Below are 10,695 nucleotides of genomic sequence, written 5' to 3'. Positions count from 1 at the left end.
TTTATATATTCAATCTCTATGGCATTAGTACTTTCTCTCCAATTTGTTTTTCAGATAATCTGCCGCTCGAGTACTGATACTCTACTGATACCCTGCACGACACTACGAAAGCGTGAGCGAAATTTGATCAAATGTCCTCATCGATGCCTAGTCTAGTCTGCTCAACACAAGAAGTTGCGAATCTTGCAACAAGTCTACCGTCGTGAACCTGTCAAGTAGCGACAAAACAATTTCAAGATGAGGAACAAATGAACAATACTCGCGATTGCGGACGTATATGAAACCATTCTGTGTGGTGTGGGCGTATTTGTAGCGGTTGATTGTGCTCTAGCACAGATTTAATGATATAAAGATAGCTAAATTTAACACTAATGCATAAAGATTGAATATAAAGCAACGTTGTATAGCGATAACAAAAGCATGACAGGAATAGAATGCAGTTTCGCTGCTTTCGTAACATCTACTTTCCCGTCATTCTAATCGTGATAATAAAACAATTACCCAGTTGTGTGTATGCCAGGCGAGGCAATTGCCACATGCCAATGACGCGTTTTATTGTTTTGCTACACGTGTTTTTCGTTATATAAACCTTCACTTTCCTGTTCTGTGAGGCAGTACGGGGCTTGCAATACCCTGCTGTTCTCACTTTGTCTCTAAGCTCGATGTCGCACTTTCACCGTACAATAAACTGAGATGTGCCGTACAAGTGTCATACATCGGTGTGCGGAGTCGGATAGCGTGTGCGTCGGGGCAGGATGGAACAGCGTCGTCGCGAGGCTTCGGAGCGCGAACCCGCAACTTCAACATTGGCCGCCCCCCACACAACAAACTGCTAAAGAGACCGCGAGTTTGTTGTATCACCGTTGGTTCACGGTGCATGGTGTGCCTGAAATCGTCCATTTAGATAGAGGTACTAACTTTGAAAGTAAGCTCTTTCATGAACTGATAGAACTGATGGGAAGTAAGAAAACCAGAAGTACAGCATATCACCCAGCAACTAACGGCGGAGTGGAACGCAACAATCAAACGATCATTAAGATGCTAAGAAATTATATCCAAAAAGATGAGAGGCATTGGGATGAAGCACTATCTGCCGTCGTTGCATCATACAATGGTAGTAAGCACGAAAGTACAGGCTTTACCCCACATTTTCTTCTTACAGGCAGAACGTTGCGATTACCAACTGATTTGATATGTCCCGAACTGATCAAGTCAAATGTACCAAATCAACTGAATCATCTTGGTGGGTTACAAGACCAACTCCTACTTGCACAGGAAATCGCACAAGACAGATTGAAGGTTCAAAGAACCCGGATGGAACAGCAGTACAATAAAAAGACACATGGTAAATGCATTGAGAACGGAGATATCGTATGGCTGACCAACCCAGCAATACCGACAGGTAAATGTAAAAAACTCCAATTTCCTTACAAAGGACCGTATCGCGTATTAGAAAAGAAAGGCCCGGTTAATTATATTATTCAGGACAAAGCCGGCAATAAACAAACGGTCCACTACAACCGCTTGAAGTCGGCCGCAGAGGGGTCAACGTGGCCAGAAGATACAATCGAAGCGCTGAATAACCCCAGCGAACAACAGGTGTCGCAACAACCCGTATGCGGGTTTGTTTATACTCCCGACTTAACAGCAACACCACGACGCGACAACGATAATACAACCAATAACGAGAACGCAGAATGCTCCCCTGCGAGCAAAGAAGCGGATGAAAGTACGAACACCGAGGACGAGGCGAGCGGGGAGTCGACGAGAAAAGAACCAGAAGAAACGACACACACACGAAATGATGTTTCACAAAATGATTTGACACTGCACGAGTTACAGCGAGAAAGGCCAAAACGCAATCGACGAAGGCCTCAGTATTACGTCGAAATTTGTGTCCTCCATGAGAAGGACGAATGTAGTAAGGGGGGTGTTACGTTGTGGGTATGAGGGCTTTGAGCCCACATACGCTTATTTACTTTTATGTTGTGTGTGCTTTTAGGTTTGCATTATTTCAGTCTTTGTTGTGTGCGATGTTTAAATTGTCGATTTCATTGTCTATTTTTATTGGTTTTCCTTATCACTGTTTCACTTTTGTTCACTGTTGTCACGCTTGGTTTCTTTGATTTTTCACACGTTTAAGTCACGGCGTTTCTGTGCCGTTGGGCTGATTGAAGTGATTTGCGCGTTTTCTATTTCTCGTTTCTATTCGCTTGTTGGGTTAGTTCTCGTTGTATCGTGTTGTTGAAAGGTTGTGTAATTGTCTTAAATATTGTGCGAAGTGTCATTTGAGTCGTTTTGCAAAATACGGTTGTTGTTAGTAGTTACATTGTACCTGTGTACGCTAACTTGTTTATCGGTCATTGCCACTTTTACATTTTAGAACTTCTGTTTTTATGTTTGCTTTTATTAAAACGGTATACGATTTTATATAGTTGTTTCAGTTTAGAGCAGACTACGACAGGCAGGCCCCGCGATTGGCCGTTAGGGCAACGTCCCGGACCAAACACCTCAAACACGTAACACTAGCAACATGGGTGGTGTATGGGAGCGTCAAATCCGCACGGTGCGAAATGCTCTACAAAGTGTACTACAACATAATTCTACGCAACTCGATGACGAAGGATTGCGAACGATAATGGTCGAGGTAGAAAACATCGTGAACTGTAGACCGTTGACAACAGACCTATTGAACGAAGAAGGAGCACCCGAACCACTAACCCCGAACCATTTATTGACATTTAAAACCCAGGTACTCATGCCACCTCTAGGCATCTTTCAGAAAGCAGACATGTACGTGAAAGCGCGATGGAGACGGGTTCAACATTTGGCGAACGAGTTCTGGAAGAGATGGAGGAAAGAATACATCCTTACCCTGCAGAAAAGAACGAAATGGCCAACTAAATCTACGAACTTGATGGAAGGGGATATCGTACTGGTCATGGAAGAAAATGTTACTCGTAACAAGTGGAAGATGGGAAGGATACTAGACACGTTCCCAGGAAGTGATAACCTGGTTCGGTCGGTTCGAGTTCTCGTCAGCAATGATTTGCTGGACAAAGATGGAAAAAGAATGAAGTCGGCATCAGTCGTTGTTCGGCCCGTTCAAAAACTTATTTTGCTTATATCAGAAGGAGTAAATACCTCCACCTAAATTAAGTATTTTGAGTTATTTATTCACTTCGTTTAAATTGTGGTAATTCCCCGACGAGGAGCCACTTTAGTTGTGTTTTTTGAGTACGTTCGTACGAGTTAGAAAATGCGTAATCTTTTCAATTGTATGTAAAGTTAAGCATTTTGGGAAGCCATGTAGCTGCACGGTATAAAATAGTGCGACTGTTCTCGTTTATGTTTGTTATACTCACTCTATGTTACGTCGCCTTTTTTCTCCCGTTTTGTTCACTCGTGTAACCGTTTAGTTTGACCTTTTTATGAGTGACGGGGCGGCAGGCAGATCCCTATTTTAGCCACTCCAATTCATTGCAGGTAATCTTGTGTGTATATTTCTGGTGTTCGCTAATCTGTTACTCGTTATTTATACTGGTTTATTTCATTTTTCTAGTTACCGCTATTATGCTTCGGAAAATATAAGTTGAAGCCAGAACGAAGCGCGTAATTCTTGAGAGTGGGGGATCTGTTTTAAACACAGCTGAATAAAACTTTGAGCCGCAGCCACAATGTCAGACGCCTTATTCATTAGGCTATGCGGCTGACGAAATGCACTGGTGTAAATTGTAAGAGTGCTAATTTAAATAAACGATTTGTATTTATATGGTTGTGTAACTTTATGTAAAACTAGTACCTCGTCCGCATTTCGTTGCAGACTTTGAAGCTGATCTGTCCATACAATTTCATTTAAAGCTATTGAAACACTTTGTTAAAATATAAAATAATTTGAGTTATGAGACTACGTCACCGGTTTTATTTCGGATTTCTGATTTGTGCTCGGAATGGTGATTCGTTTTTGGACGAAAAACACAATTTTAGAATTAAAACTAAAGTGCAAATATAATACCGCATGAAATATACACTTTAAAATAGGAAAGTTATTGTATATATATCTGTATTCCTTGCTACTTGTGAGGATATAGCTCAGTGGTAGAGCATTCGACTGCAGATCGAGAGGTCCCGAGTTCAAATCCGGGTGTCCCCTTTTAATATTGTCCATTTATTATATTCAAAATTTACTGCGAACGTTTTCGATTCGCATAACGTACTAGTGCAAAGTTCTAAACAACTGATTACTCGGTTTGAAAGTGTGATTACCTTTATTATTTCTGTACAAAAATAAGCGTTGGGGAACTTAAAACCAAAATCCATTGGGCCACGCACACGCACGAATGCACCGCAGATAATACCGCATAAAATATACACTTTAAAATAGGAGACTTATTTTTCATATGTCTGTATACCTTGCTGCGTGTGGGGATATAGCTTAGTGGTAGAGCAGGTCCCAGGTTCAAATCCGGGTGTCCCCTTGAATATTTTCTATTTATTATATCCAAAGTTTACTTTGAACGTTTTCGATTCGCATAACGTACTAGTGAAAATTTTAAACAACTGATTACTCGCTTTGAAAGTGTAATTACCATTATTTTTCTGTACAAATTTCTGTACAAATTTTTTCTGTAAAAAAAAAAAATTTAGCGAACTTAAATCCAAAATCCAGTGGGCCACGCACGAATGCACCGCAGATAGGTCACTATACTATACGAAACAGAAGTGCAAAGGATTTGAATATTAGTTACCTTTTTAATACAATGTGAACTATCAATCTTACCCGAACTATCAATCTTCTGATTCGCAGTCAGACGGCTTATCCATTGCGCCATGCGACCAATTTTCTTTTATTTAGAATTGTCCAATCAGAAGATTGAGTACTCAAGTCCCTCTCTGTTCAATACTGGTTCATTTAATGTACAACTATACGAATAAGAAAAGTGGATATATATTTATACCTTGCAATGTGTGGGGATATAACTCAGTGGTAGAGCATTCGACTGCAGATCGAGAGGTCCCTGGTTCAAATCCGGATGTCCCCTTTATTATTGTCCATTTAAAAAGGTAACTAATATTCAAATCCTTTGCACTTCTGTTGCGTATGGTATAGTAACCTACCTGCGGTGCATTCGTGCGTGTGCGTGGCCCAATGGATTTCGGTTTTAAGTTCGCCAACGCTTAAATTTGTACAGAAAAATAAAGGTAATCATACTTTCAAACCGAGTAATCAGTTGTTTAAAACTTTGCACCAGTACGTTATGCGAATCGAAAACGTTCGAAGTAAATGTTGGATATAATAAATGGACAATAATAAAGGGGACACCCGGATTTGAACCAGGGACCTCTCGATCTGCAGTCGAATGCTCTACCACTGAGTTATATCCCCACACATTGCAAGGTATACAGACATATATACAATAACTTACCGAACTGTAAATTACATTACTAGTGCCCAATGGATAAGGCGTCCGACTGCGATTCAGAAGATTGAGCAATTGATATAATTTCAAAAAAACAAACAAGTGTCTAGATAATGTTATTACGATATAAATTAATTCAAATCCAACAGAATTGGGTTGGATAGAAAGCGAACTGTAGAGTTGCAGCGCCATGGCCGCATGGCCCAATGGATAAGGCGTCTGACTTCGAATCAGAAGATTGAGGGTTCGAGTCCCTCTGTGGTCAATTTTGTTTTATTTAGAATTGTCCAATCAGAAGATTGAGTACTCAAGTCCCTCTCTGTTCAATACTGGTTCATTTAATGTACAACTATACGAATAAGAAAAGTAGATATATATTTTAAACAAAAAAAAAACAAATCTCTTGATCATGGTAATACCATACAAATTAATTTAAATCCAACGAAATTAGGCTTAGATAGAAAGCGAACTGTAAATTATATTACTATGCCCATATGGCCCAATGGATAATGCATCCGACTGCGATTCAGAAGATTGAGCAATTGAGTCCTCTGTGGTCATTTTTTTCCTTAAGAATCGTCAAATCAGAATATTAAGTGCTTGAGATTCTCTGTGGTCAATTCTATTTGATTTAATGTACAACTATACGAATAAGAAAGGTGGATACATAATTTTAAACAAAAGAAACTTAAGTGTCTAGATATTGTTAATACCATACATTTTAAACAAAAATAACAAATGTATGTATGATAAAAATGAATTCAACTCCAAAGCAATTGGGCTAGATAGAAAGAGGACTTCAGTGTTTAAATGCAATGGCCGCATGGCCCAGTGGATAAGGCGTCTGACTTCGAATCAGAAGATTGAGGGTTCGAGTCCCTCTGTGGTCAATTTTGTTTTATTTAGAATTGTCCAATCAGAAGATTGAGTACTCAAGTCCCTCTCTGTTCAATACTGGATCATTTAATGTACAACTATACGAATAAGAAAAGTGGATATATATTTTAAACAAAAAAAAAAACAAATCTCTTGATCATGTTAATACGATACAAACTAATTCAAATTCAACGAAATTAGGTTTGGATAGAAAGCGAACTGTAAATTATATTACTATGCCCGAATGGCCCAATGGATAATGCATCCGACTGCGATTCAGAAGATTGAGCAATTGAGTCCTCTGTGGTCATTTTTTTCCTTAAGTTCGTCAAATCAGAATATTGAGTGCTTGAGATTCTCAGTGGTCAATTCTATTTGATTTAATGTACAACTATACGAATAAGAGAGGTGGATACATAATTTTAAACAAAAGAAACTTAAGTGTCTAGAAAATGTTAATACCATACATTTTAAACAAAAATAACAAATGTATGTATGATAAAAATGAATTCAACTCCAAAGCAACTGGGCTAGATAGAAAAAGGACTTCAGTGTTTTAATGCAATGGCCGCATGGCCCAATGAATAAGGCGTCTGACTTCGAATCAGAAGATTGAGGGTTCGAGTCCCTCTGTGGTCATTTTTGTTTTATTTAGGATTGCCCAATCAGAAGATTGAGTACTCAAGTCGTTCTCTGTTCAATACTGGTTCATTAAATGTACAACTATACGAATAAGAAAAGTGGATATATATTTTAAACAAAAAAAACAAATCTCTTGATCATGGTAATACCATACAAATTAATTCAAATCCAACGAAATTGGGTTAGATAGAAAGCGAATTCTAGAGTTGCATTACTATGGTCGCATGGCCCAATGGATAAGCCGTCTCATTGCGAATCAGAAGATTGATGGTTCGAGTTCATTTCTTGGTCATAGTTGTTGTTTAATGTACAATTCCAATTTTAAACCACATTGTATTAACAAGGTAACTAATATTCAAATCCTTTGCACTTCTGTTGCGTATAGTATAGTAACCTACCTGCGGTGCATTCGTGCGTGTGCGTGGCCCAATGGATTTTGGTTTTAAGTTCGCCAACGCTTAAATTTGTACAGAAAAATAAAGGTAATCACACTTTCAAACCGAGTAATCAGTTGTTTAAAACTTTGCACCAGTACGTTATGCGAATCGAAAACGTTCGAAGTAAATGTTGGATATAATAAATGGACAATAATAAAGGGGACACCCGGATTTGAACCAGGGACCTCTCGATCTGCAGTCGAATGCTCTACCACTGAGCTATATCCCCACACATTGCAAGGTATACAGACATATATACAATAACTTTCCTATTTTAAAGTGTATATTTTGTGCGGTATTATAATTGTACTTTCTTTTAATTCTAAAATCGTGTTTATCGTCCAAAAAACGAAACACCATTCCGAGCACATATCACAAATCCGAAACAAAACCGGTGACGTAGTCTCATAACTCAAATTATTTTATATTTTAACAAAGCGTCCCAATAGCTTTAAATGAAATCGTATGGACAGATCAGCTTCAAAGTCTGCAACGAAATACGGACGAGGTACTAGTTTTACATAAAGTTACACAATCATATAAATACGAATCGTTTATTTAATTTAGCACTCTTACAATTTACACCATTGCATTTCGTCAGCCGCATAGCCTAATGAATAAGGCGTCTGACATCGAATCTGAAGACTGAGGGTTCGAGTCCTTCCGTTGTCAATTCTTCAAAGCAATTGGGCTAGATAGAAAGCGGACTTCAGTGTTTTATAGCAATGGCCGCATGGCCCATGGATAAAGCGACTGACTGCGAATCAGAAGATTGAGGGTTCTAGTCCCTATGTGGTCAATTTTGTTTTGTTTAGAATTGTCCAATCAGATGACTGAGTAATCGAGTCCCTCTGTGTTCAATATTGCTTTATTTAATGTTCAAATAAACGAATAAGAAAAGTGGATATATAGTTTTCAATAAAAAAAAACAATGTCTTGATAATGTTAATACGATACAAACTAATTCAAATCCAACGAAATTAGGTTTGGATAGAAAGCGAACTGTAAATTACATTACTATGGCCGCATGGCCCAATGGATAAGGCGTCCGACTGCGATTCAGAAGATTGAGCAATTGACATAATTTCAAACAAAAAAAAACAAGTGTCTAGATAATGTTATTACGATACAAATTAATTCAAATCCAACAGAATTGGGTTGAATAGAAAGCGAACTGTAGAGTTGCAACGCCATGGCCGCATGGCCCAATGGATAAGGCGTCTGACTACGAATCAGAAGATTGAGGGTTCGAGTCCCTCTGTGGGCAATTTTGTTTTATTTAAAATTGTCCAATCAGAAGACTGAGTACTCGAGTCCCTCTGTGTTCAATATTGCTTTATTTAATGTTCAAATAAACGAATAAGAAAAGTGGATAAATAGTTTTCAATAAAAAAAACAATGTTTTGATAATGTTAATACGATACAAACTAATTCAAATCCAACGAAATTAGGTTTGGATAGAAAGCGAACTGTAAATTAGATTACTATGGCCGCATGGCCCAATGTATAAGGCGTCTGACTTCGAAACAGAAAACTGAGGGTTCGAGTCCTTCTGTGGTCAGTTCTGATTTCTTTAGTATTGTCCAATCAGAAGATTGTGTACTCGAGTCCCTCTGTTTTCAGTATTGCTTTATATAATGTACAACTATACGAATGAGAAAAGTGGATATATAATTTTCAACAAAAAAAAAACAAATGACCTGATAATGTTAAACGATACAAATTAATTTAAATCCAACGAAATTAGGCTTAGATAGAAAGCGAACTGTAAATTATATTACTATGCCCGAATGGCCCAATGGATAATGCATACGACTGCGATTCAGAAGATTGAGCAATTGAGTCCTCTGTGGTCATTTTTTTCCTTAAGAATCGTCAAATCAGAATATTAAGTGCTTGAGATTCTCTGTGGTCAATTCTATTTGATTTAATGTACAACTATACGAATAAGAAAGGTGGATACATAATTTTAAACAAAAGAAACTTAAGTGTCTAGATAATGTTAATACCATACATTTTAAACAAAAATAACAAATGTATGTATGATAAAAATGAATTCAACTTTAAAGAAATTGGGCTAGATAGAAAGAGGACTTCAGTGTTTTACGGCAATGGCCGCATGGCCCAATGGATAAGGCGTCTGACTTCGAATCAGAAGATTGAGGGTTCGAGTCCCTCTGTGGTCAATTTTGTTTTATTTAGAATTGTCCAATTAGAAGATTGAGTACTCAAGTCCCTCTCTGTTCAATACTGGATCATTTAATGTACAACTATAGGAATAAGAAAAGTGGATATATATTTTAAACAAAAAAAAACAAATCTCTTGATCATGTTAATACGATACAAACTAATTCAAATTCAACGAAATTAGGTTTGGATAGAAAGCGAACTGTAAATTATATTACTATGCCCGAATGGCCCAATGGATAATGCATCCGACTGCGATTCAGAAGATTGAGCAATTGCGATTCAGAAGATTGAGCAATTGCGATTCAGAAGATTGAGCAAAAGTTCCTTTCTTGGTCATAGTTGTTGTTTAATGTACAATTCCAATTTTAAACCACATTGTATTAACAAGGTAACTAATATTCAAATCCTTTGCACTTCTGTTGCGTATGGTATAGTAACCTACCTGCGGTGCATTCGTGCGTGTGCGTGGCCCAATGGATTTTGGTTTTAAGTTCGCCAACGCTTAAATTTGTACACAAAAATAAAGGTAATCATACTTTCAAACCGAGTAATCAGTTGTTTAAAATATTGCACTAGTACGTTATGCGAATCGAAAACGTTCGAAGTAAATGTTGGATATAATAAATGGACAATAATAAAGGGGACACCCGGATTTGAACCAGGGACCTCTCGATCTGCAGTCGAATGCTCTACCACTGAGCTATATCCCCACACATTGCAAGGTATACAGACATATATACAATAACTTACCGAACTGTAAATTACATTACTATGTCCCAATGGATAAGGCGTCCGACTGCGATTCAGAAGATTGAGCAATTGATATAATTTCAAACAAAAAAAAAACAAGTGTCTAGATAATGTTATTACGATACAAGTTAATTCAAATCCAACAGAATTGGGTTGGATAGAAAGCGACCTGTAGAGTTGCAGCGCCATGGCCGCATGGCCCAATGGATAAGGCGTCTGACTACGAATCATAAGATAGAGGGTTCGAGTCCCTCTGCGGTCAATTTTGTTTTATTTAGAATTGTCCAATCAGAAGACTGAGTTCTCGAGACCCTCTGTGGTCAATTTTGTTTTGTTTAGAATTGTCCAATCAGAAGACTGAGTACTCGAGTCCCTATGTA

At 38.0% G+C, this 10,695-nt stretch overlaps 1 protein-coding gene and 11 non-coding genes across 12 annotated transcripts; 9 read left to right on the top strand and 3 right to left on the bottom strand.

Annotated features, from left to right (window-relative positions):
* Nucleotides 1-2,533: 2,533 nt before the first annotated feature.
* Nucleotides 2,534-3,154, top strand: LOC149731083 (uncharacterized). The gene has a single exon (XM_089885533.1). The coding sequence runs from the start codon at nucleotides 2,534-2,536 to the stop codon at nucleotides 3,152-3,154; it is 621 nt and encodes a 206-aa protein (XP_089741659.1).
* A 927-nt stretch (nucleotides 3,155-4,081) lies between these two features.
* On the top strand, nucleotides 4,082-4,153 carry Trnac-gca (transfer RNA cysteine (anticodon GCA)). Its single transcript has one exon. It is a non-coding gene; the product is annotated as a tRNA-Cys (tRNA).
* An 817-nt stretch (nucleotides 4,154-4,970) lies between these two features.
* Trnac-gca (transfer RNA cysteine (anticodon GCA)) lies at nucleotides 4,971-5,042 on the top strand. The gene has a single exon. It is a non-coding gene; the product is annotated as a tRNA-Cys (tRNA).
* Nucleotides 5,043-5,314: 272 nt separating this feature from the next.
* Trnac-gca (transfer RNA cysteine (anticodon GCA)) lies at nucleotides 5,315-5,386 on the bottom strand. Its single transcript has one exon. It is a non-coding gene; the product is annotated as a tRNA-Cys (tRNA).
* Nucleotides 5,387-5,612: 226 nt separating this feature from the next.
* Nucleotides 5,613-5,685, top strand: Trnar-ucg (transfer RNA arginine (anticodon UCG)). Its single transcript has one exon. It is a non-coding gene; the product is annotated as a tRNA-Arg (tRNA).
* Nucleotides 5,686-6,237: 552 nt separating this feature from the next.
* Nucleotides 6,238-6,310, top strand: Trnar-ucg (transfer RNA arginine (anticodon UCG)). The gene has a single exon. It is a non-coding gene; the product is annotated as a tRNA-Arg (tRNA).
* Nucleotides 6,311-6,862: 552 nt separating this feature from the next.
* Trnar-ucg (transfer RNA arginine (anticodon UCG)) lies at nucleotides 6,863-6,935 on the top strand. Its single transcript has one exon. It is a non-coding gene; the product is annotated as a tRNA-Arg (tRNA).
* Nucleotides 6,936-7,532: 597 nt separating this feature from the next.
* Trnac-gca (transfer RNA cysteine (anticodon GCA)) lies at nucleotides 7,533-7,604 on the bottom strand. Its single transcript has one exon. It is a non-coding gene; the product is annotated as a tRNA-Cys (tRNA).
* Nucleotides 7,605-8,569: 965 nt separating this feature from the next.
* Nucleotides 8,570-8,642, top strand: Trnar-acg (transfer RNA arginine (anticodon ACG)). The gene has a single exon. It is a non-coding gene; the product is annotated as a tRNA-Arg (tRNA).
* Nucleotides 8,643-9,488: 846 nt separating this feature from the next.
* On the top strand, nucleotides 9,489-9,561 carry Trnar-ucg (transfer RNA arginine (anticodon UCG)). Its single transcript has one exon. It is a non-coding gene; the product is annotated as a tRNA-Arg (tRNA).
* A 642-nt stretch (nucleotides 9,562-10,203) lies between these two features.
* On the bottom strand, nucleotides 10,204-10,275 carry Trnac-gca (transfer RNA cysteine (anticodon GCA)). Its single transcript has one exon. It is a non-coding gene; the product is annotated as a tRNA-Cys (tRNA).
* Nucleotides 10,276-10,504: 229 nt separating this feature from the next.
* Trnar-acg (transfer RNA arginine (anticodon ACG)) lies at nucleotides 10,505-10,577 on the top strand. The gene has a single exon. It is a non-coding gene; the product is annotated as a tRNA-Arg (tRNA).
* The last annotated feature ends 118 nt before the right edge of the window (nucleotides 10,578-10,695 follow it).

Source organism: Ciona robusta, chromosome 9 (genome assembly GCF_009617815.1).
Source record: "Ciona robusta chromosome 9, ASM961781v2".
NCBI lineage: Eukaryota > Metazoa > Chordata > Ascidiacea > Phlebobranchia > Cionidae > Ciona > Ciona robusta.
Note: the sequence above shows the minus strand (reverse complement) of the source record. Positions and strands in the feature narration are given on the sequence as shown.